This window comes from Oncorhynchus nerka, linkage group LG9b (assembly GCF_034236695.1).
Source record: "Oncorhynchus nerka isolate Pitt River linkage group LG9b, Oner_Uvic_2.0, whole genome shotgun sequence".
In the NCBI taxonomy this organism is placed as follows: domain Eukaryota; kingdom Metazoa; phylum Chordata; class Actinopteri; order Salmoniformes; family Salmonidae; genus Oncorhynchus; species Oncorhynchus nerka.
Genome location: NC_088424.1, coordinates 29477124 through 29502049, shown reverse-complemented (window position 1 = coordinate 29502049; position 24926 = coordinate 29477124). Strand labels below are relative to the sequence as shown.

General features: G+C 42.4%; 1 protein-coding gene across 6 annotated transcripts in view; it reads right to left on the bottom strand.

The window, feature by feature from the left end:
• Positions 1-24926, bottom strand: part of LOC115114564 (obscurin-like) — a 105053-nt gene that overhangs the window by 27371 nt on the left and 52756 nt on the right. The window contains exons 28-45 of one of the 6 annotated variants that reach the window (XM_065013497.1): positions 22753-23019; positions 21637-21903; positions 20548-20814; positions 19828-20094; positions 19094-19168; positions 18304-18405; positions 17990-18082; positions 16695-16781; positions 15925-16002; positions 12496-12765; positions 11562-11825; positions 8954-9232; positions 8228-8485; positions 7696-7962; positions 6932-7207; positions 2952-3218; positions 2051-2326; positions 1501-1773 (exon numbers count right to left, since the gene is read on the bottom strand). In XM_065013497.1, coding sequence (XP_064869569.1) covers positions 1501-1773; positions 2051-2326; positions 2952-3218; positions 6932-7207; positions 7696-7962; positions 8228-8485; positions 8954-9232; positions 11562-11825; positions 12496-12765; positions 15925-16002; positions 16695-16781; positions 17990-18082; positions 18304-18405; positions 19094-19168; positions 19828-20094; positions 20548-20814; positions 21637-21903; positions 22753-23019 — 3933 coding nt within the window. Of the gene's footprint in view, positions 1-1500; positions 1774-2050; positions 2327-2951; positions 3219-6931; positions 7208-7695; positions 7963-8227; positions 8486-8953; positions 9233-11561; positions 11826-12495; positions 12766-13302; positions 13570-13748; positions 14016-14234; positions 14502-15924; positions 16003-16694; positions 16782-17989; positions 18083-18303; positions 18406-19093; positions 19169-19827; positions 20095-20547; positions 20815-21636; positions 21904-22752; positions 23020-24926 lie in introns of all 6 variants that reach the window. The other 5 variants (XM_065013499.1, XM_065013495.1, XM_065013496.1 and 2 more) reach the window with 5 other exon arrangements.

Sequence of the window (24926 nt, the reverse complement as noted above, 5' to 3'; positions counted from 1 at the left end):
TTGCATTAAGGAGAAGTGTATCTATAATTCCATGCATAATAGTTGTATCTTTTATCAATGTTTATTATGAGTATTTCTGTAAAATTGATGTGGCTCTCTGCAAAATCACCGGATGTTTTGGAACTCCTAAACATAACGCGCTAATATATACTGAGGTTTTTTATATAAATATTAACTTTATCGAACAAAACATACATGTATTGTGTACCATGAAGTCCTATGAGTGTCATCTGATGAAGATCAAAGGTTAGTGATTCATTTATCTCCATTTCTGCTTTTTGCGACTCCTCTCTTTGGCTGGAATAATGGCTGTGTTTTTCTGTGATTAGGCACTCACCTAACATAAACGTTTGGTTTGCTTTCATCGTAAAGCATTTTTGGAATCGGACACTGTGGTGGGATTAACAAGAAGTGTATCTTTAAAATGGTGTAAAATATTTGTATGTTTGAGGAATTTTAATTATGGGATTTCTGTTGTTTTGAATTTGGCTGCACTTTCACTGGCTGTTGTCATATCGATCCCGTTAGCGGGATCTCAGCCCAAAGAGGTTTTAAGTTGCTCCAAAGATTTTTACTATCATTCATCTTTGTTTCATAGTATAGTTTATTCTTCTTTTTATTCAGTTTTCGTCACATTATTTCTTAATTTGCAGTACATTTGCCATTCAGTTCTGCTGACTTATTTGCCATAACTTTTGCCTCATCACTCTCTACCATACAATTCTTAAATTCTTAAATACCAGTTTTTACAGTCATGTTCTTAATGGGTACATGCTTATTAGTAACTGGAATAAGAAATGTCAAAAATGTGTCAAGTGCAGCGTCTGGTTACTCTTTATTACAAACCACAGACCAGCAAATATTATTTACATAATCCACATGAGAATCACTACAAAACTTGTATGACCTCTTATAGACTATATTAGGCCCAGCCTTTGGAACTTTGGTTTTCCTAGACATGGCTACTAAATTGTGATCACTACATCTGATGGATTTGGACACTGCCTTCAAGCTCATTTCTGCATTATTAGTAAAGATGTCAACAATACATGTTGATGATTTCAACCCTTTGCTATTTGTAACTACCCTGGTAGGTTGAATGATAACCTGAACTAGGGTGCAGGCACTGGTTACAGTTTGAAACTTTTTCTTAAGTGGGTAGCTTGATGAAAGCCAGTCAATATTTAAATTACACAGAAAATGTACCTCTCTGTTGATATCACATACATTATCAAGCATTTCACACGTTATCCAGATATTGATGTTAGCACTTGGTGATCTATAGGAGCTTCCCACCAGAATGGGCTTTAGGTGAGGCAGATGAACCTGTAGCCATATAACTTCAACAGTATTTAACATGAACAGGAATGTGGTTCTGAATGTAGACCACAACACCAGAGAATAGGAGAAAGAGAGACGAATGGATCTAACAGAATTGAGAATCACTTCCCTGGAGAACGCTTCTATTATTTATTCCAAAATGGCTGTTTAGACACTTACTGATGATGGTGAGCTTGGCCATGGAGATGGCGTCCCTGGCAGCGAAGGTGATCTCCTGTGGTGGCATGGCTGGTGCCTGTCTAAGCACCAGGTGGTAGGAGCAGCCGTCAGCCCTCATGCCCCAGGTGTCATCAGCCTTTAGCTCGGCTCCGTTAGAGTACCAGGCTACCTCCGCCTCAGGCACAGGCTCAGTCAGCATGCAGCTGAACTCTAGAGTCTCTCCCACCACAGCTACCTTATCCTCCAGACCACTCACCACATCCAGCTGCCAGCCTACTCACACAAAATCCATGTCATATAATGCCTAACACACTCAAGACTCACAGTACTGTTACATATACAGAAACTAATGCTAGTCTCAGTTCCTATAGCAATTGCAGGCAGATTTTCCTAATTTTCATCTGTAGTATGTTATTTCCACCAGTAGACCGGGCCTAAGACTTACACTTCCAGAAAAAACAGGAACTATCAAACATAAGGGGATATTAACTGGGGTGACTAATTGACAAACAAACATACTGAAAGTTGGACATTAATTGGGGTGACACACCTTTGACGTTGAGCATGGCGGAGGTTGTTGCGGTGCCGGCTTGGAAAGTAACTTTGCAGCTGTCTCCAACGTGCAGATCCTTGAGCAGCAAGAGGTGGCGGCGTCCATTTTCGAAGGACACGATCTCCGTGGTGGGCGACTCCTTCACCGGCTTGCCCCCAATCAGCCAGTGGCAGTCTTTGATCTCGCAACGAGAGATAGAGCACTCGAATAGGGCCTCCCCGCCGTCAATGGTGTCCATGTTCTCCAAGCCCTGTAGGATTTCAATGGGTTTGGCTGTATGGGTGGAGAGGGGAGCAGGGAGAGGGCAGTTTACTGTAAATGAATAGCTTTGACTGAGAGGGGAGAATGTGTCATAAGACAAGCTTTTGTGGGGTTTTCAGGTTCACGGTGGCCTGTAGGTCAAGTGGATTTTTTATGCTTGAAACTTGCTGCTATTCAAGCGGAACCTCACAATGAAAACCTGCTAAAACTGCTGGACACACACACACACATACACACAATGCATGAAATTACCTGCCAGGGACGTCAATGCAGTCTTTGGTGAGTCTTACAATGCTTTGTCTTACAATGCTTTGTTTTCTTACAATGCTTTTGCCCCATTTTCACATTAGGGCCATGAGTTTTTCCTGTGCATGTGACCTGACCATGAAAAACAAGGGCCCTATTTGATCAGAGTTTTTCCTGATCAGGTCTCATGGTTTAGAAGTCATGTACATTTATCATTTAGCCTTGCCTGCTAAAGAGGGGTGGGGGGAAAGATGGTATAAATTAAAGGAAAAAAAATACCTACTTTAAATCGCTATCTGCTGTTCATAATTGAAAACAACAACAAACATTTTACAAGTTCAGTGGAAGGGTAGAATAGCAAGGTGCTCTTTCCAAATGGAGAGAAGCTCACCTTCCACCTCCAGTAAGGCAACCACACAGGTCCCCTCTGCCTCACAGGAGTATCTCCCCCTGTCCTCAGTGGACACGTGTCTAATGTACAAGCGAGCCACGGTCCAGTCCTGCTCCACTACCACCCTCTGGCCGTCAGGCTGCAATGGCCGACCATCTCTCTTCCACTGGGCCTGGACCGGCCGGGAGTACTGGCAGATGAACTCAGCCGGCTTGTCCTCAGCCACCCGCAGGTCCTGCATCTCGCTCACCACCTCTACTATGGGGTCTGAGAGTGGGGGCAGGGGTCATATGACAAGGTCATCATGACTGACATGCACTCTCTCTGCATGCCAAAGAACAATACCTGGGCTTTATAAACACCCCAGTACACCTTGGAGTATTTTGATGTATATTACTTTGAATTGAGTTAACTTTATTGTTCCCCAAGGGGGAAATTTGATACATGTTTTGAGTTGTTGGTGGTATCAGATGTGGCTTAGTATTTTAGTATGCATTGTGTGCTGCTGTGGCAAGCCCTTAGAGTTGCCTTGATTAACAGTATATCTTATGGATGCAGCACTCCGTGGCCAAATATGCACTTAGATACAGTATGTGAATGTCTACTTATCTGTGACAGATGTTTTTGTTACTCCAAACTGAAGGGGGAGTGAAAAGCCCAATCTCCTCAAGAGGCAGGGGGAGTTAGACACAACTACTGCCCACTAACCAACCAATGAGAAAGGGGAGATATGCCAGTGGGTGGATAGATATGCCAGACTGACAGGGCAGAGGTAGGAAGGGTTAGAGAGTTTCAGTGCTTGCAGGCTAGGGGCGTTGCAGTGCAGGGTGGAGGTGAAGCGAAGAGTGAGAGTAAGTAAGGGGAAGTGGCAGGCCAGGGTGGATGGGTGGAGCAGTACTGCCCTACACTGTAATTTCCAGCTACTGATGATTCTATAGGTTGACATACAACAACAGCAAAGCTTGTTTACAGGTAAAATCTGTCCCACTGTACCAATTGAACTGCATCAAAACTAAGTTCATAAAATACACAGTGCACACATTATTTCTTAATCACTACCTGTGTGCACACATCACTTATTATCAGCAATCATACATCCCACATACTGCCACAAAATAGATTACATAATATGTAATCTATTTCAATGTGAATACACTACAGTAGGCAAATATGATTTATTTCTATAATTGTTGGATAAGATTAGAGTGGATGATTCCTAGAACTATACTTGAAGCTGCGATATGTTCATTTTTGGATGACTCGAGCAAATGTACGTATAAATTTGAGTTATAGATCTGTCATTCTCATTGAAAGCAAGTCTAAGAAGTGGTATATCTGTTGTATGTGTGCTATTTCTATTCTTACCGTTCTTAAGTTTAGTTTTTGAATCTTTTACTTTCGGTTTTGTAAACCAGCTTCAAACATATTATTTTTGGTTATTGAAAATGTATTTCAAAGCCCTTTAGATGGTACAATGATTCTCTACACACAAACTGAAATTAGGCGAACTATTCACATTTTTGCAACCAGGAATGGCGGCGCGATTTCTGCATATTCCACCTTTAATCATCAAAATATGTCCGCCAGTCCTAATCTATTACAACTAGATATTCTGTAAACCACAACTGTTAGGTACCATTTGCCATTATTAGCTAAAAATATAGATACACAATGGAACTATGGGTGTGAATCCTCATTGGATAACATTGCTCTTGCTCCATATTACTAAGAAACTGGTGGAAACATCCTCTACTGCTGCACCATCTTGTATGTTTTGGTCTTATCAAAAGCATGCAGCATGAAAACTCTCATTCTAACTATTAGTGAAATGACTCAAATGTATGCTCATGCATGGAAGCATGCATGGATGAGGCACAAAAAGACCTTAGCTACTGAACTAGTCATTCCCACTACTGAATCAGGGAGCTTTGAACTCTTGAGGACACTGGCATAATACTGTCAAGATTAACATTAGCCTTTGACAGTAAGTGTGCAAATAGTAGTCTACTCTCCATGTGGTGAAAATGCTCTGGTGGTCACTTAGAGATAAATACCATAATTGAATATTATGTCTAATCTATTATGTCTAAAAAAGTATTTAGTCAGCCACCAATTCTTCCAATTAAAAAGATGAGAGAGGCCTGTAATTATCATCATAGGTACACTTCAACTATGACAGACAAAATGAGATTTAAAAAATCCAGAAAATCACATTGTAGGATTTTTAATTAATTTATTTGCAAATTATGGTGGAAAATAAGTATTTGGTCACCTACAAACAAGCAAGATTTCTAGCTCTCACAGACCTGTAACTTTTTCTTTAAGAGGCTCCCCTGTCCTCCACTCGTTACCTGTATTAATGGCACCTGTTTGAACTTGTTATCAGTATAAAAGACACCTGTCCACAACCTCAAACAGTCACACTCCAAACTCCTCTATGGCCAAGACCAAAGAGCTGTCAAAGGACACCAGAAACAAAATTGTAGACCGCACCAGGCTGGGAAGACGGAATCTGCAATAGGTAAGCAGCTTGGTTTGAAGAAATCAACTGTGGGAGCAATTATTAGGAAATGGAAGACATACAAGACCACTGATAATCTCCCTCGATCTGGGGCTCCACGCAAGATCTCACCCCGTGGGATCAAAATGATCACAAGAACGGTGAGCAAAAATCCCAGAACCACACGGGGGGACCTAGTGAATGACCTGCAGAGAGCAAATCTGGCCTTTATGGAAGAGTGGCAAGAAGAAAGCCATTTCTTAAAGATATCCATAAAAAGTGTTGTTTAAAGTTTGCCACAAGCCACCTGGGAGACACACCAAACATGTGGAAGAAGGTGCTCTGGTCAGATGAAACCAAAATTGAACTTTTTGGCAACAATGCAAAAGGTTATGTTTGGCGTAAAAGCAACACAGCTCATCACCCTGAACACACCATCCCCACTGTCAAACATGGTGGTGGCAGCATCATGGTTTGGGCCTGCTTTTCTTCAGCAGGGACAGGGAAGATGGTTAAAATTGATGAGTAGATGGATGGAGCCAAATACAGGACCATTCTGGAAGAAAACCTGATGGAGTCTGCAAAAGACCTGAGACTGAGACGGAGATTTGTCTTCCAACAAGACAATGATCCAAAACATAAAGCAAAATCTACAATGGAATGGTTAAAAAATAAACATATCCAGGTGTTAGAATGGCCAAGTCAAAGTCCAGACCTGAATCCAATCGAGAATCTGTGGAAAGAACTGAAAACTGCTGTTCACAAATGCTCTCCATCCAACCTCACTGAGCTCGAGCTGTTTTGCAAGGAGGAATGGGAAAAAATGTCAGTCTCTCGATGTACAAAACTGATAGAGACATACCCCAAGCGACTTACAGCTGTAATTGCAGCAAAAGGTGGCGCTACAAAGTATTAACTTAAGGGGGCTGAATAATTTTGCACACCCAATTTTTCAGTTTTTGATTTGTTAAAAAAGTTTGAAATATCCAATAAATGTCGTTCCACTTCATGATTGTGTCCCACTTGTTGTTGATTCTTCACAAAAAAAATACAGTTTTATATCTTTATGTTTGAAGCCTGAAATGTGGCAAAAGGTCGCAAAGTTCAAGGGGGCCGAATACTTTCGCAAGGCACTGTATAACAAAGTATTGAAATAAACTTTTGTTATTGACCAAATACTTATTTTCCACCATAATTTGCAAATAAATTCATAAAAAATCCTACAATGTGATTTTCTGTTTTTTTTTCTCATTTTGTCTGCCATAGTTGAAGTGTACCTAAGATGAAAATTACAGGCCTCTCTCATCTTTTTAAGTGGGAGAACTTGCACAACTGGTGGTTGACTAAATACTATTTTGCCCCACTGTATGTATGTTGAGTATTATTAGCATTGATGCTGCAAGGTCTGGAGAACACAGCTGGAACTTTAGTAGTCACTCTCCTCCTCCTCTCAATCCCTCTAGTTCCTCCTCCCTGATACCTTTAACTAAGAGCTTGGCGTAGGACACCAGGCTGCAGGCTTTGAACGTGACGGTGCCCGAGGCATCCGGGGCCAGGTCCTTTAGGGTGAGGGTGTGGACGTGGCCCTGGCTCAGCCCTATCTCGCTGGAGGGGCTGTCCTGGAGAAGGGTCCCGTCCAGCCACCACTGCACCTCCCCGGGCCTCACACCGCGAGACAGCTGGCAGGAGAAGGTGGCCCACTCGCCCAAAAAGACATCGGTGCTCTTTAGACCACACACTATGAGGACTTCTGCCTCTGCAGAGTAGTGGAGATACAGTCAGACACTCAGCTACTGCCACTCACAGTCACACAACTCACCTCTAACACTCACAATGCCAGCCTATGGGATAATAAAGATTACTTCGACCTTGACCTGGTCTCATTTCTCATTTAAACGTTGACTTTAAGAGGGCAAAAATCCTTGTTCACTTCATTGGGTTATTTATTCCCTATGTTCCATGATACAATATACATTTTGTTCAACTAAATGTTAACCATCTGTTTTCAATCAAGACTGGAAACTGTCTATGTAAACAAATAAATCTTACATCTTTTTCATTTACAATTACATCCTATAACTGATCATCTTTAATTTGCTGAAAAACATACAATAGCCTTTGTGGTTTCAACAAGTGTATCATAAACTGTTAGGAATTCATTCCTTGATCCTAGAGAAATGAAGAAAAAAAACAATACAGAAATGAACCCTTTCAGGGACAGATGGTGTAGTTGTGACATGATACCTTGTACTGCCACCGACGCCGTGGTGAGCTGGTCTCCAGCATCGCAGGTGTAGTAGCCGTTGTCCTCTGGCTCCAGGTTACGAATGCAGAGCTCCTGAACGCAGCCCTCCTGCCTCATCTCATACTTCTTACCAGCCTGGAGGACCATGCCTCCCTTCCTCCACTCCACTTGAGTGCACACCTTGGAGAGCTCACAGCGCATAGTGATATCATCGCCTTCCTTGGCTTCCTTGTTCTTCAGCTCCTTCTGGAAGAATGCTGGGGCACCTGGTGGAAGTAGGAGACATGACATTAGTGTCGGACAATAGAAGATGTGTAGACGATGGTGGCATGGTGGACAGGGGTGTAAGACGGCTCTGTTGTATGTTGACGGAAGACTGGGTGCCTGATAGTTTGTAGAAGGCAAGCAAGTTAAGAACAGTATTGTGGGGGAACTCATCCTGAGCCTTCAATTTTAGGAGACTATTTTCTAGTACCCATTAGATGCAGTGTAGAGGGTCCAAACTTTTCAAGTGGCAGCATCATTCTTTACCTTCCACAGTCAATGTGACGGTGCACTGTGCATCCCCGGTATCGCAGCAGTAAGTTCCAGAGTCCTCCATCTCCAGGTTGTGGATACGGAGCTGCATGAGAGCTCCATTCTTCCGCAGGTCGTATTTGAGGCCTGCTTTGATGTCAACATCATTCCTGCTCCAGTTGATAGTGGCCGTGGGGTCGGAGACGGTGCAGGACAGGGTGACTGTCTCACCCTCCAAGGCCACTGTGTCATGAGGCTTCTCTAGGATTAAGACTGTAGATATGGGAAATCCCAAGCTAAGTACATACAGTGTAATGCACTTTGAGTGTCAGATGCCATGCATGTCAAACTTGTATGGTATTCTATGGGCAGTGTTTAAAGTGGCTCTTTTTCCACAGGTCTACAATGCCGCCAATGCTAACCATAAAGACGATGTCCAATTGGCGTGAATCACTCAATTGATATTCAAATTGATACTGAAGTTAGCAAAGTGATATGTTTATGTCACTGACAACCATCTTGTTGTCAACCTCATTTCATAGTATCTTTAAAGACAAAGATGCTATAAAAAGAAAAGCCAGGAGGATGGCCAACACACGTTTACAGAAAGGTTAGAATGGAATGGATGATGGTGCACAGCAGATGAACAGAGGTTGTTCCAATGCTGTTTGATGGAAGATATAGATGGAGGGGTGAGGACTAGATGGCCATCTTTAACATCTCCGTTAACATCTCCATTACCTTTGGGCTTCTCTTCCACCAGTAGGCATGCGACGGTCTTCTCTTCGCCCACCACAAACGCCACGTCCCCTGACTCATCAGTGGTGACCATCTGCAGTGTCAGCCGGTGCACCCGGCCCTGGAAGGTCATCTGGTTCAGGTCGTTGTTTTGGAGGAGGTTATCCCCTAGCCACCACTCTCCATTGGTTACGCCCTCCTGGGACAACTCACACGCAAAGACAGCATCCTGCCCGGTGGTCACTGTGATGTCGTGCAGCTCCCGAGTGATGCGTACAGACTCTGGAGGTGAATGAATGTGACGATGGGGGAGTGAGAGATTTAAAGGATCCTGGGGTCTAGGTTTCCCAGGGGATTAATTCAGGTGAAACACTCAACATTAGAGCACCAACATTGGTATCCCGATTTAAAAGTGAGTTCTATAGAGGATGGACACTTGCACTCCAGGAGACACCATGGATATTAGTAAAACTCTTTCTGCCAACTCAATGTTTAGGCCTTCTCATTGAAAGAGTACAATATTACGCAAAACACACTTTCACTTCCTACGTAATGACTAACGTGTAGGAAGGTACTGTAGACATATGTATATGCAAGAAGTGATCTCTGACACAATAGCTTAATATAGGTCTGATTATGAAAACAAAACCAACATGCAGTAGTCCCCAACATGGCAAATAGACTGTGGTTCAAACATAAAAACACACATTGATTAATGAAACCTACATTTCATGATCAACAAACATTTTATTGTTAACTCGACAACTATGCTTACTCACAGATTATACCTCTAAAACTGGTTGCTGTAGAGCCACCACTACATAGAGCTATGACTACATGGAACTCTATACCACATCAAGTAACTGATGCAAGCAGTAGAATTCTATTTTTTTTAAATGATCAAAATACACCTTATGGAACAGCGGGGACTGTGAAGAGACACACACAGGCACAGACACATGCATACACACACACGATAACATACGCACTAGACAGTGCAGTCGGAAAGTATTCAGACCCCTTGACTTTTTCCACATTTTGTTATGTGCTAGCCTTGTTCTAAATCGGATAATTATTATATTATATAAATCTGCACACAATACCCCATAATGACAAAGTGAAAACAGGTTTTTATACATTTTTGCAAATGTATTAAAAATAAAAAATAAATATATTTACATAAGTATTCAGACCCTTTGCTGTGAGACTAGAAATTGAGCTCAGGTGCATCCTGTTTCCATTGATCATCCTTGAGATGTTTCTGCAACTTGATTGTTCACCTGTGATAAATTCAATTGATTGGACATGATTTGGAAAGGCACACACCTGTCTATATAAGGTCCCACAGTTGACAGTGTATGTCAGAGCAAATCCCAAGGGCCTTGGTCAGGGAGGTGACCAAGACCCTGATGGTCACTCTGACAGAGCTCCAGAATTCTTCCGTGGAGATGGGAGAACCTTCCAGAAGGACAACCATCTCTGCAGCACTACACCTATCAGCCCTTTATGGTAGTGTGCCCAGACGGAAGCCACTCCTCAGTAAAAGGCACATGACAGCACTCTCGGAGTTTGCCAAAAGGCACCTAAAGGACTCTGACCATGAGAAATAAGATTCTCTTGTCTGATGAAACCAAGATTGAACTCTTTGGCCTGAATGCCAAGCATCACGTCTGGAGGAAACCTGGCACCATCCCCACGGTCAAGCATGGTGGTGGCAGCATCATGCTGTGGAGATGTTTTTCAGCGGTAGGGACTGGGAGACTAGTCAGGATCGAGGGAAAGATTAATTTAGCAAAGTACACAGAGATCCTTGATGAAAACCTGCTCCAGAGCACTCAGGACCTCAGACTGGGGTGAAGGTTCACCTTCTAACAAGACAACGAACCTAAGCACACAACCAAGACAACACAGGAGTGGCTTTGGGAACAAGTCTCTGAATGTCCTTGAGTGGCCCATTCAGAACCCGGGCAACTCTGGAAAGACCTGAAAATATCTGTGCAGTGACGCAGAGCTTGAGAGGATATGCAGAGAAGAATGGAAGAAACTCCCCAAATATAGGTGTGCAAAGCTTGTAGCGTCACACCCAAGAAGACTCAAGGCTGTAATCGTTGCCAAAGGTGCTTCAACAAAGTACTAGTAAAAGGACTGAATACTTATGTAAATCTGATATTTATTGTTATAAATTTGAACATTTTCTAAAAATCTGTTTTGATTTGTCATTCTGTGTTATTGTGTGTAGATTGATGAGGAAAAATTGAATGTAATAGTTTTTAGAATAAGGCTGTAACATAACAAAATGTGGAAAAGGCAAAGGGTCTGAATACTTTCCCGAATGCACTGTACATACACATGGATTTTGTGTTGTAGATATGTGGTAGTAGAGTAGTGGCCTGAGGGTACACACTTAATGAGTTGTGAAATCTTTTGTGGATGTATTGTTATGTTTTTAGAATTGTATAACTGCCTTAATTCTGTTGGACCCCAGGAAGAGTTGCTGCTGCCTTGGCATTAAGATGGAAGTTCTTAGTCCGTTGGCACACTGAATGAAAGCAGACGATAATGTAGAGTCACAGCAAACGAGAGACCGATGTGAATACAGACGCTCCATTACCTTTGACTTTCAGGGTGGCCGTGCTCTGCTTATCCCCAGTATCGCAGGTGTACTCTCCAGCATCCTCGACCTTCAGCTTGTGAACCATCAGGATGTAGGTAGAACCTGTGTGCTCCATGGAATACTTCTCCCCCTGGTTGAGGAGCACGGAGCCCCTTCTCCATGTCACCTTGCCCTCAACACTGATCTCACAGGTCAGGGAGACACTGCCCCCCTCAACTGCTTCCTGGCTCTCCAGCTCCTTCTTGAACACCACAGGGGCCCCTGGGGGGACACAGCAAGATAGATACAGACCAGGTTAAAATTGATGGAGACATTACCTAGTTTAGGGAGTGGACACGGACGGGACGGACATCCAATATCTTGAAAGGAAACATTCAACATTTAACAACAACATTTAAAAGCATTTGCTGAACAGACATTAACCACTGCAGGTTTCAAATAGCAAATGACAAATGGGGGGATTTCTTGTTTCTTGCTATGTTGTAATGTGATTGAAATTAACAAGTGGCCTACCAATGGCATGCACTGCTATAATAATCGATCTCCACAACAAGATGAACATGAATTGAGAGATCTATTATTGATAAGAGAAGATAAAAGACATGAAGAATCTATGAAAGAATGAACAGAATGGCTCCAAGTATTGCGGTACAATGGAAAAGGGTTAGGTCTAGTAAAAGTCAGTGATTAGCATCATACATATATTATATAACCCCTTACCTCAGACTATACAGTATATGTACCCTTTACCTTGGACGTTCGGGGTATAAAACGGATTTGGAATGGACCGAATGAATCCTGGTATTGGGGTACAATGGGAGAAGGTTGGGGCTGATTACCAGCAGATGTATATCTTACCTCAAGACTATGTACAGTATATGACTATATACTGTATACTCCTAACCTTGGACTATGTATATGCACCCCTTACCTCCGACGGTCAGGCTGGCGGTGGAGGTATGGTGGCCCACGGTGAAAGCGACTGTGGCCGAGTCGGCCTGGGTGACCCCCCTGAGGGTGAGGCTGTGCACCTTGCCTTGGCTGCGGATCAGATTCATTTCATTGTTCTGCAGAGGGACATCCGCAAGCTTCCACTGGACCTCCTTGGCATCCTCGTGGGACAGATGGCACTCAAAGTGAACGTCCTCCCCCTCGCGCACCGAGCAGCTGTTCAAGACCTTCACTATGGTCACCTCCAGCTCTGTTTTAAAAAGCCAGTTATGTGTTACTGCTTAGATGTGAATCTCACTCTAAGGGAGCACTAGTGTCTATATGGGTGTACATGGTTAGATTACAACAGAAAAAAGGCACCTAACCATACACACTCAATACAATTACAATACAGAGACAACTGTCAAGACATAAGGTTGCTCCTGTCAAGACAGAAGAAGTGGAAGTGTGAGACAGATCATTGTCCTTAACAGCAGAGCACTCGGGTGGAATGGTTATGAAGGTAGAAGTGCAGAGGAAGGTGTGTGAAGGATATGAAAGACATTGGAAGCAGTAGGTGAATCAGGAAATGGATGAAGATCCCCACAAGCTTTACTTCTGTGCTCTTTAGGCCTTTGGTCCTCTAAAGCCTTGCGTGATATTAGTCTTGTGGGACTCAGGATGGAAAGCGGTGGTAGGGATAGAGTGAATTAAAAGAGAGGTGCCATGATTCAAGAGGTGTGCAGAGAGAGAGAGTGGTTGAAAAGAATGTCAGAAGACAGTAGCAGACTTTCATATTGTCCCCTACCCTGTACAGTGAGCATGGATGAGGTCTTCTGGTAACCCGTGTCACAGATATACTCCCCAGAGTCAGCCCCTTGTAGGTTATAGATGATAAGCTTCACTATGGCACCTTCCTGTTTCAGCTGATACTTGTTGTTAGACTCCAGGACCCTGTCGCCCCGGCTCCAAACAACGCTGGCCCCAGGATTTGTGATCTCACAGCGGAGGATGGCGATCTCACCTGCGTCCCACTCTAGATTCTGTAGTCGGGTTTTGAAGTAAACAGGCAGGGCTGTGGAAAGCAAGAGGGGGGGTAGGAACGATGTAGGTTGGGAGAGGTGAGCTAGAGAAACTTTTAGAGGGCAGAATTGTGCCTCCAAACCACAAAATATGTATAAAACGTGGGAAAGTTTGATTTTCTTTCCCGACAGCATACACAGCTAAAACCATAAGAGTTTTCTTTCAGCCTACCCTTCACAGAAAGGTTTGCTGTGGTTTTCCGGTCGCCACTGTCACAAGTATAGCTGCCTGAGTCTTCAGGGTCTAAGCTGTGGATGACTAGTCTGGCGCTGTGTCCTTCCTGGACGATTTCATACTTGGCACAGGGGCAGAGACCCACCTCCCCCTTCGTCCATTCTACAGGGACTCCAGGTTTAGAGAGCTCACAGTGCAGGGTAACACTGCCCCCTTCCTCAGCCTCCTGGCTCTGCAGATCTTTGGTGAATATGACTGGGAGAGCTGACAAATCAAAATTGCAAAATATTAATTATAAGCCTACACTTACATAATAAATGGTAGGCATTATTCCAACTGTTTTGTTTGATCACCTATTTTTACTAACTATTTATTGCATTTCAGTTAATACATGTGGTGCTTCAGATCAATTTATCATAAATCAAGGTGATATTTTCTGTGCTAGTGAAGAATTGGGCTGCAGTGAAAAGGTCATCATCCTACCATTGACTTTCAGGTATGCTGAGCTCTCTAGGTCTCCAGTGCTGCAGTGGTAGTTTCCTGTGTCTTCAGGTTTCAAATCACAGATTTGCAGTTTCACACTGCAATCTTCCTGCTTCATCTGGTACTTTTCTCCAGACTTTATAACCTGTGTTCCCTTCTTCCATTCTACAGGGAGCCCAGGTTTAGAGAGCTCACAGTGCAGGGTAACACTGCCCCCCTCCTCAACCTCCTGGCTCTCAAGATTGTGTTTGAATGTGGCTGGAAGAGCTGAGAAATAAAGGGTTAAAAATATCTTCATCCACTGTCACAATGCCTCAAAAAGAGACATTGCAAACCCATATGGTGTTAGCATCTAGAAGACGATCCCACTGGGATGGTGTCTCTACGTATGGTAAACACTTTCAATGACCATTAATGTAGGCACTCTTCTCTGGTTGGTGTCCATCCGTCCAGGCCAGCAGTTTAAAAAAATATTTGAGTGTGTGACCCACCACCACATTGAAAGTGAGATTTGAACTACTCTGGATTTACACATAACCAAGGTTATGTACAGGACTGCATGAACAATCCTGGTCTCTGCCTAAATTCAATATTTTGTACGCAGAATACACCTGGAATATTATGATCCAACTACAACAAGGAATCTACATCAAGGAGACTCCAGCAAGGTCAACAAAAGACAACCAAGTTAAGACCTATAGTAGATCCCCATTTAAGGGCAATGAGACTTGTAATACATTACAACTGCAAGCTCCATGGCAGCATTATACAAGAATAGACTACAAAAGAAAGCTCCTCTTTTCCCACAATTGGCTTCTACCACTGTCTTCTCCTCCTTTTCAGTCTCTGGTTTTGGCTGGACTGGAGCAACTGGTGTCTCCACAACTACAGTACAAACATGAACAATCTGTTGAATATATCTTCATTATAACATCAACTTTAAAATGGTGCACCTAAGCGAACCAGACGGAAGCAAACAAAGCCCAATGTCCACGGAGCTTCAAATCTTACCCAGTCAAATGGCAACCATCATTGTAGCCTACTTTCTTTCCACTACCATTTAGAAGCATGGCAAAGTATGCAGACAAAAGAATACTTGTAGCAAAATCTACTGAATATATTGTCAATAAAGAATGTACTTCGTCGAGGTAAGGATGAAAAGGACAGGAACTATATCAGATAGCCTAAAGTACGAGATGAATAACTTTTGTATTTCAAAAAATGCACGTGCAAACCTGATGGAAGCAAACAGTCCAAAGTCAATTATTTTTAATCCATTCATACAAACAATGACCGATGTACTGAACTTAAGAATGACAAACTAATCTCCTCTCTCTTTGGTCTCTTGCTTCTGAGGCTCTAGTTTAAGGGTGACTGCAGGAACTGGAGGTTTCTCTACTGTGGTACAGTAATACACGTGATAAGATCCTCAACACCTCTTAAGAGAACAGCCTGACAAACCAGCCGAAGCCACAAGATAAGGGAAGCTAGCTGAAGGGCTACAGAAAGACAATGTGACACAACTTGCCTTCAGAAAGAATATATCCACACTGTTCACCACATACAGTACAACTTGAATCAAGAGCAAAGATCCAAGCTTTCTGAGTCTACATTGAGAAACACAGTATGATGTGACAGACAATGTACAGGTAGGAGCTCAACAGACAACAGCCAGCTCATATTTTCCTACCAGAGGCTCCTACTACTGTCTTCATCTCTACTGTCTCCTTCCCGGGTTCCAGTTTGGGGGCGGCAGGAGGCTTCACGGCTATGACAAAACATCAAAGCCGGTATATGATTTAACTTCCCAATGTCATACAACAAAAAGTATTTAAACAGACAAACTGCCATTACATCCCTTTGAGTGAAGGGCAACCATCATACATGACACAGACTAATAGGACCACACAAGATAAAGCAGAGACCCAAAAATGTGCCACACAATGTGAAAGCCACAAATGATGTCCAATTGAACGGATAAAGAGCAGTAGTATTTAAATTGATATGACAGACTTGCCACAGGTATGAGCTTAACAGGCAAAAGATAGCTGATCTTCTCTACTACTGACTTATTTTCTACTGTCTCCTCCTGTGGCTCCAGTTTGAGGGCGGCAGGAGCTTCTTGGCTGTAGCAAAACACCGAAATAACTACCCATATATAATTTAACTTCATCGTCTGTCTAGTAAGCAGAAAGCTCAACCAAAAGCATGAACATGAATTCCCAACGTCATGCAACAGTCTTCAAAGAGAGAAACAGACAGTGACACAGACTGCCAATACATTGTCCTTCACTTGCAGTGTAGGCTAAGACTAAACAGAAGAAGCTTACAGGACACAAAAACAGGATCACAAGGTGAAGCAGAAACCCCTAAATTAGCCATACAATGCTAAAGCCACAAATGACGTTCGCTTGAACAGACTGACCAAAGACCAGCAGTCCCAAAACAAAAAGTACCCACCCTGAGCGTCTGCAACAGTCTTATTTTCTACGGTCTCCTCCTTCTGGAGCTCCGGTTTGGGGGTGGCAGGAGCAGCAGGCTTAAAGGCTATAACAAAACACCAAAATGACTATAATCACCCCCAAAATGTGCCACACATTACTAAAGCCACGAATGATGTTTGCTTGAAGTTGAACAGATAGGCCAAAGAGCAGCCATATTTGAATTGATGTGACCAACTACCCACAGGTATATGAGTTGAAAAGACAACAGATAGCTCATCTTTCCTACCAGGGGCTTCTACGATCTTATTTTCTACAACAGGCTTAGAGACTATGACAAAACATCAAGATGACCAGAAAACACTGAGTAGAAAAAACATTAGGAACACCTTCCTAATATTGAGTTGGACCCCTTTTGCCCTCAGAACAGCCTCAATTCGTCGAGGCATGGACTCTACAAGGTGTCAAAAGCGTTCCATAGGGATGCTGGCCCATGTTGACTCCAATGCTTCCCACAGTTGTGTCAAGTTGACTGGATGTCCTTTAGGTGGTGGACCATTCTTGATACACAAGAAAAACTGTTGAGAGTAAAAAAACAGGCAGCGTTGTAGTTCTTGAAACACTCAAACCGGTGCGCCTGGTACCTACAACCACAACCCGTTCAAAGTCATTTCAATATTTTGTCTTGCCCATTCACCCTCTGAATGTTACACATACACAAAACATGCTCAGTTGTCGCAAGGCTTAAACATCTCTTTAACCTGTCTCCTTCCCTTCATCTACACTGATTGAAGTGGATTTAACAGGTGACATCATTAAGGGATCATAACTTTCACCTGGATTCACCTGGTCAGTCTATGTCATGGAAAGAGCAGGTGTCCTTAATGTTTTGGACACTCAGTGTATAACTGAACTTCATCAGTTGTCTAGAAAGCAGAAAACTCAATAACACGCGTGACAGCATGAACATGAATTCATATTACGTCATATAACTAAACATCTTTATAACAGACACACACACTGCCATTAAAACTGAGGGAAAACCAAGCAAAAACATATTATTATTACATTACTACATTATTACATATTTGTGTCAAGTAAGATAATACTGAGAGGATCACAAGTTGAAACACAGACCCCAAAAATGAGTCACACAGTGCTAAAGCCACAAAGGAACAGATGAACTACTGCTTGTTGGCCTATCTGACTGAAACTATCGACCAGATAAAACAACATAATTACATACAGCAACACCAGAATATAATTGATTTTTTAAATTGCTGTGACAGACAACAGATAGTTCATCTTTCCTACCAGAGGCTTCTACTACGGTCTTCTTCTCTAATGTCTCCTTCTGGGGATCCGTTTTGGGGGTGGCAGGAGCAATAGGGGTCGCTGGCTCCGAGACTATGACAAAACACCATAAAAACTAAACATTCTTTAACTTTACTTCAACAAGTAACCAGAAATGTTATCTACTGTATTCTTTTCTACGGTCTCCTTCTGGGGCTCTGGTTTAGAGCCGGCAGGAACAGCAGGCTTCACAGATATAGCAGAAATTAGAATACCTCAATATTCTACAACTTCCAGAATGAGCTCAACAGAGAACATATCTTATCTTTTCCTACCATGGGCTTCTACTACTGTCTTCCTTTCTACTGTCTCTTTCTGGGCCTCTTTGGTCTCCTGCTGCTTCTGGGTCTCCTGTTGTTTGTGAGTGACTGGAGGAGCTGGGGGTTTAAACATTTCACTTTAGATCCAACTCTGAGCTGAGTATGCTCACAAAAGCATGCCCTCAAAGGGAAGCAGAGAATCCAAAACAATATCAGGCTGCTCAAAGCTAAGGTGACAATTGTGCACAGACAAGGTTTACATACACATACAAAACATAGTTGCAACCTGGTTAAGGGTTACTTCTTGACAGATTAACAACAAACTACATCTGGCTAATGAGAATGGTCAGTGCTAACCAGAATCCTCGGGACGTCCCTATCCTAAACCTTAACCTAACCCCTAACCTTAACCATAACCATAACCCTTACCTAACCCTAACCTTAAACCTTACCTTAACCATTTTCAATTTCATCTTCAATGGTGTAGGGATGTTCCAAGGATCCCGGAGAGCACTGACCTAGGTAATACACTTGTGTTCCCCGTGGACCGGCTCGTAGATAAAGCATCCCCCATTCAGGCTGCAAAGGCATACTTTTCCTCCTTAACAAGCTTTAATGGTGAGCCGTCCTTTGTGTATTTGTACTGTCCTAATTTAACCACAAATTTACACCAACATTTTCTGATTTTCCGACAATTTAGGATGTTGCACGCCACATTCAGCCAAGACATAGACACTATAGACATACCATAAAGACAGAGAATCAAGCAGTAAACCAAACTGTTACTCTCCTTGTCCTTCCCTACCTTCTTCCTTTTTGGCCTTCTCCTTCTGGGGCTCCTCCTGTTTGGGAGTTACTGGAGGAGCTGAATACTTCAGAGCTGCCATAAAACATGCAACTTAGAATATAAAACCTCATAACCAAACCTTTTATGACAAGACTGACCATAACAGAAAAACAGCCAACAGAGGGACGTAACATACAAACTGCCAACAAAGGATGTACCACACAAGTCTCAAATAAATACATGATAACTGTGAACACCAGAAGCAATGAGACAAAGCCTTCCGAACATGTGGACTGACTGCAAACAGAATACAGAGACAAAGATGCCTGCTCAATTTCCTTTCTAAGCACAACAAACAGTGGCACAAACAAACCACAAGAAACTTCAAGTACAGCGACAGCACTGACTGTAAAAGGACAGCGAATACTATCAGCATCATCACCGACATCACCAACAGGACCAAGAAGCAGGACAAACTGCACAGATGACAAGTTAAAGCAGACAGAAAAACTGTTCTCCATGTACGCTTCCCTTCCTACCTTGACCCAGTTTGGTCTCCTGCATCAGAGGCTCTTGATAACCCTAACCCTAACTGTAACCTTGGAAAGCAGTTTCTTATCAACATATAGTTTGTTGATAGAATGACCATCTGTAGCACATCTACAGATAGAAAATCCGGACCATCCAAATATAGTTTTACCAAACATATTTAGTGACAAAAGGCACATCTAAATGTATTAACTCTCTCCTACCCTTAATCTTGAGACTGGCTGTAGTCTTCTGTTCTCCACACACACAGCTGTAGTCTCCACTGTCCTCGGGTACTACTTTGCTGATCAGGAGCTCACTCACAGATTCTTTCTGCTTCATCTGGTACTTTTCTCCAGACTTCAGCACCTGTGTTCCCTTCCTCCATTCTACATGGACTCCAGGTTTAGAGAGCTCACAGTGCAGGGTAACACTGCCCCCTTCCTCAGCCTCCTGCCTCTGCAGTTTATATTTGAAGGTCACAGGTTGGGCTGAAAGTCATTCATGGTTTAGTTACGAATGACAACAGTTAACAACCAAAAACTAAAGTCAACCTCACATAGTCAATGAAACACACTCAAAGCAATAAATGGAACTAAACATTACTAAAACATTTACATAAACAACAATATAACTCCTTGAATCAAAGCGATATAAACAACGATACACTGACGTAACACTGAAGCAAAGTATCCTTAGACACAAAGACAAAACACAGAGAGACAGACATAACATGGCATTTCACAAAACATGATGACGTTAACCAACAAATGGACGTCATAATTGACAATTACCGAATACAGATATATTTAAAACCAAAAGTAATCTGCTTGACAATGCACTGAAATTCCATTTGAAATATTACCTACAATTGATCAGAACGTCGGAAGAACACAACAATTATACAGTCCTGTAAATAGTTATAACATAGATCTTCCCCCTACCCTTAATCTTGAGACTGGCTGTAGTCTTCTGTTCTCCACACACACAGCTGTAGTCTCCACTGTCCTCGGGTACTACTTTGCTGATCAGGAGCTCACTCACAGATTCTTTCTGCTTCATCTGGTACTTTTCTCCAGACTTCAGCACTTGTGTTCCCTTCCTCCATTCTACATGGACTCCAGGTTTAGAGAGCTCACAGTGCAGGGTAACACTGCCCCCTTCCTCAGCCTCCTGGCTCGCCAGTTTGTGTTTGAATGTAACAGGTTGGGCTGTGGATTCAAATTAAACCATATAAAATACACTGAAACACAATAACCACTGATATGAGGCAATCAGACATGAGTTCATCCTCTAAAATCATGAGAATGGCACAGTTCAGAAAGCAGATACTTGAATAATGAAACCAAACACAGAAACAGAGACAGAATGATCACCAGCACACAAAGACTAACAACATGATAATCAACACAATGAAGACAGACAGACTACAAAGATCAAGCTGGACAGAGACAGTTAAGACACAGAGACAGTTAAGACACAGACAGAGACAAATAAGACAGAGAAAGATGAGACACAGAGACAGTTAAGACACAGAGACAGATAAGACACAGAGGCAGATAAGACACAGAGACAGATGAGACAGAGACAAATTAGACAGAGACAAATAAGACAGAGAAGATGAGACACAGAGACAGTTAAAACAGAGACAGATAAGACACAGAGACAGATGAGACAGTTAAGACACAGAGACAGATGAGACAGAGAGACAGAGAGACAGATGAGACACAGAGACAGATGAGACATTGAGAGAGTAATAGTAAAATGGGAACATTTCTCAGCTTAGGCACTAGATTTTCAGACAATTCAGAACTTCCTGCTGACAATGAATCATTAAATGTACAAAATTCATCAAAGCCAAGTTGGCAACTACGCCAACTCAACACAAATCATAGCCGTTATACCAAACCAACTTTTTTAAATATTCTGCTGAATCACACTTGAAACTTTGATAACGACAGTGACAAAGACAATACAGAACATCTTCAGTGGAACATAAAGTAGCTATTTAATGACACCAATCTTCCCCCTACCCTTAATCTTGAGACTGGCTGTAGTCTTCTGTTCTCCACACACACAGCTGTAGTCTCCACTGTCCTCGGGTACTACTTTGCTGATCAGGAGCTCACTCACAGATTCTTTCTGCTTCATCTGGTACTTTTCTCCAGACTTCAGCACTTGTGTTCCCTTCCTCCATTCTACATGGACTCCAGGTTTAGAGAGCTCACAGTGCAGGGTAACACTGCCCCCTTCCTCAGCCTCCTGGCTCGCCAGTTTGTGTTTGAATGTAACAGGTTGGGCTGTGGATTCAAATTAAACCATATAAAATACACTGAAACACAATAACCACTGATATGAGGCAATCAGACATGAGTTCATCCTCTAAAATCATGAGAATGGCACAGTTCAGAAAGCAGATACTTGAATAATGAAACCAAACACAGAAACAGAGACAGAATGATCACCAGCACACAAAGACTAACAACATGATAATCAACACAATGAAGACAGACAGACTACAAAGATCAAGCTGGACAGAGACAGTTAAGACACAGAGACAGTTAAGACACAGACAGAGACAAATAAGACAGAGAAAGATGAGACACAGAGACAGTTAAGACACAGAGACAGATAAGACACAGAGACAGATAAGACACAGAGACAGATGAGACAGAGACAAATTAGACAGAGACAAATAAGACAGAGAAAGATGAGACACAGAGACAGTTAAAACACAGAGACAGATAAGACACAGAGACAGATGAGACACAGAGACAGTTAAGACACAGAGACAGTTAAGACACAGAGACAGATGAGACAGAGAGACAGATGAGACAGAGACACAGAGACAGATGAGACATTGAGAGAGTAATAGTAAAATGGGAACATTTCTCAGCTTAAGCATTAGATTTTCAGACAATTCAGAACTTCCTGCTGACAATGAATCATGAAATGTACAAAATTCATCAAAGCCAAGTTGGCAACTACGCCAACTCAACACAAATCATAGCCGTTATACCAAACCAACTTCTTTAAAATATTCTGCTGAATCACACTTGAAACTTTGATAACGACAGTGACAAAGACAATACAGAACATCTTCAGTGGAACATAAAGTAGCTATTTAATGACACCAATCTGCCCCCTACCCTTAATCTTGAGACTGGCTGTAGTCTTCTGTTCTCCACACACACAGCTGTAGTCTCCACTGTCCTCGGGTACTACTTTGCTGATCAGGAGCTCACTCACAGATTCTTTCTGCTTCATCTGGTACTTTTCTCCAGACTTCAGCACTTGTGTTCCCTTCCTCCATTCTACATGGACTCCAGGTTTAGAGAGCTCACAGTGCAGGGTAACACTGCCCCCTTCCTCAGCCTCCTGGCTCGCCAGTTTGTGTTTGAATGTAACAGGTTGGGCTGTGGATTCAAATTAAACCATATAAAATACACTGAAACACAATAACCACTGATATGAGGCAATCAGACATGAGTTCATCCTCTAAAATCATGAGAATGGCACAGTTCAGAAAGCAGATACTTGAATAATGAAACCAAACACAGAAACAGAGATAGAATGATCACCAGCACACAAAGACTAACAACATGATAATCAACACAATGAAGACAGACAGACTACAAAGATCAAGCTGGACAGAGACAGTTAAGACACAGAGACAGTTAAGACACAGACAGAGACAAATAAGACAGAGAAAGATGAGACACAGAGACAGTTAAGACACAGAGACAGATAAGACACAGAGACAGATAAGACACAGAGACAGATGAGACAGAGACAAATTAGACAGAGACAAATAAGACAGAGAAAGATGAGACACAGAGACAGTTAAAACACAGAGACAGATAAGACACAGAGACAGATGAGACACAGAGACAGTTAAGACACAGAGACAGTTAAGACACAGAGACAGATGAGACAGAGAGACAGATGAGACAGAGAGACACAGAGACAGATGAGACATTGAGAGAGTAATAGTAAAATGGGAACATTTCTCAGCTTAAGCATTAGATTTTCAGACAATTCAGAACTTCCTGCTGACAATGAATCATGAAATGTACAAAATTCATCAAAGCCAAGTTGGCAACTACGCCAACTCAACACAAATCATAGCCGTTATACCAAACCAACTTCTTTAAAATATTCTGCTGAATCACACTTGAAACTTTGATAACGACAGTGACAAAGACAATACAGAACATCTTCAGTGGAACATAAAGTAGCTATTTAATGACACCAATCTTCCCCCTACCCTTAATCTTGAGACTGGCTGTAGTCTTCTGTTCTCCACACACACAGCTGTAGTCTCCACTGTCCTCGGGTACTACTTTGCTGATCAGGAGCTCACTCACAGATTCTTTCTGCTTCATCTGGTACTTTTCTCCAGACTTCAGCACCTGTGTTCCCTTCCTCCATTCTACATGGACTCCAGGTTTAGAGAGCTCACAGTGCAGGGTAACACTGCCCCCTTCCTCAGCCTCCTGGCTCGCCAGTTTGTGTTTGAAAGTCACAGGTAACGCTGACAAACAATTGATTTAAATATGGAATTATTCTGTATATACTGTACAGTCCACTAACTACACACTTTTTTGCTTCCAACACATGAACTTACACATATCAATTAAGACTGACTGACTCCTTGTAAACAAGACCTCCCAACATTCCCATTGACCAAGAACATGTACCCATACCATTGACGTTTATAGTCGCTGTGGTCCTCTGATCTCCACACTCACAGGAGTACTCTCCACTGTCTTCAACATTCAGATGTTTTATCTGAAGCTCACAGCAGGCATCTTTTTGCTTCATCTCATATTTGTTTCCAGCTTTGAGATTCTCAGTGCCTTTCTTCCACTGAACCTTGGCTCCAGGTTTGGCTAACACACAGCAGAGAGTAGTATTCTCTCCTTCCCTGGCCTGCTGGTTCTTCAGCTTCTGTTTAAAGCTGGCAGGCAAGGCTGGAAAAAGACGAACATGCCCAACTTCATTTAAAAAGTAGGCTAAATAATTTTCTTTGCAATCTTCAGTTGTAATGGAAGGGCATAAAAATCAAAATTGGGGAGAAGAATGGGTAGTGGACAATGATTCCGATGCTTTTATTGCTGTCCTTTGGAACCTAAATTTGATTCCAATGATTGGGTTGTTCAATGAAACAGATGACTTGTTAACTGAATATAGTTATCAAACCAGTACATGGAATGAACATGGTGTTCACAACTGGTCACCACCACAAAATGAAATCCTTCCAAAGTGCACAAAGGATCAGCAGCATACAGAGAAATACATTTGTGGAGCTTTTGCATCACTT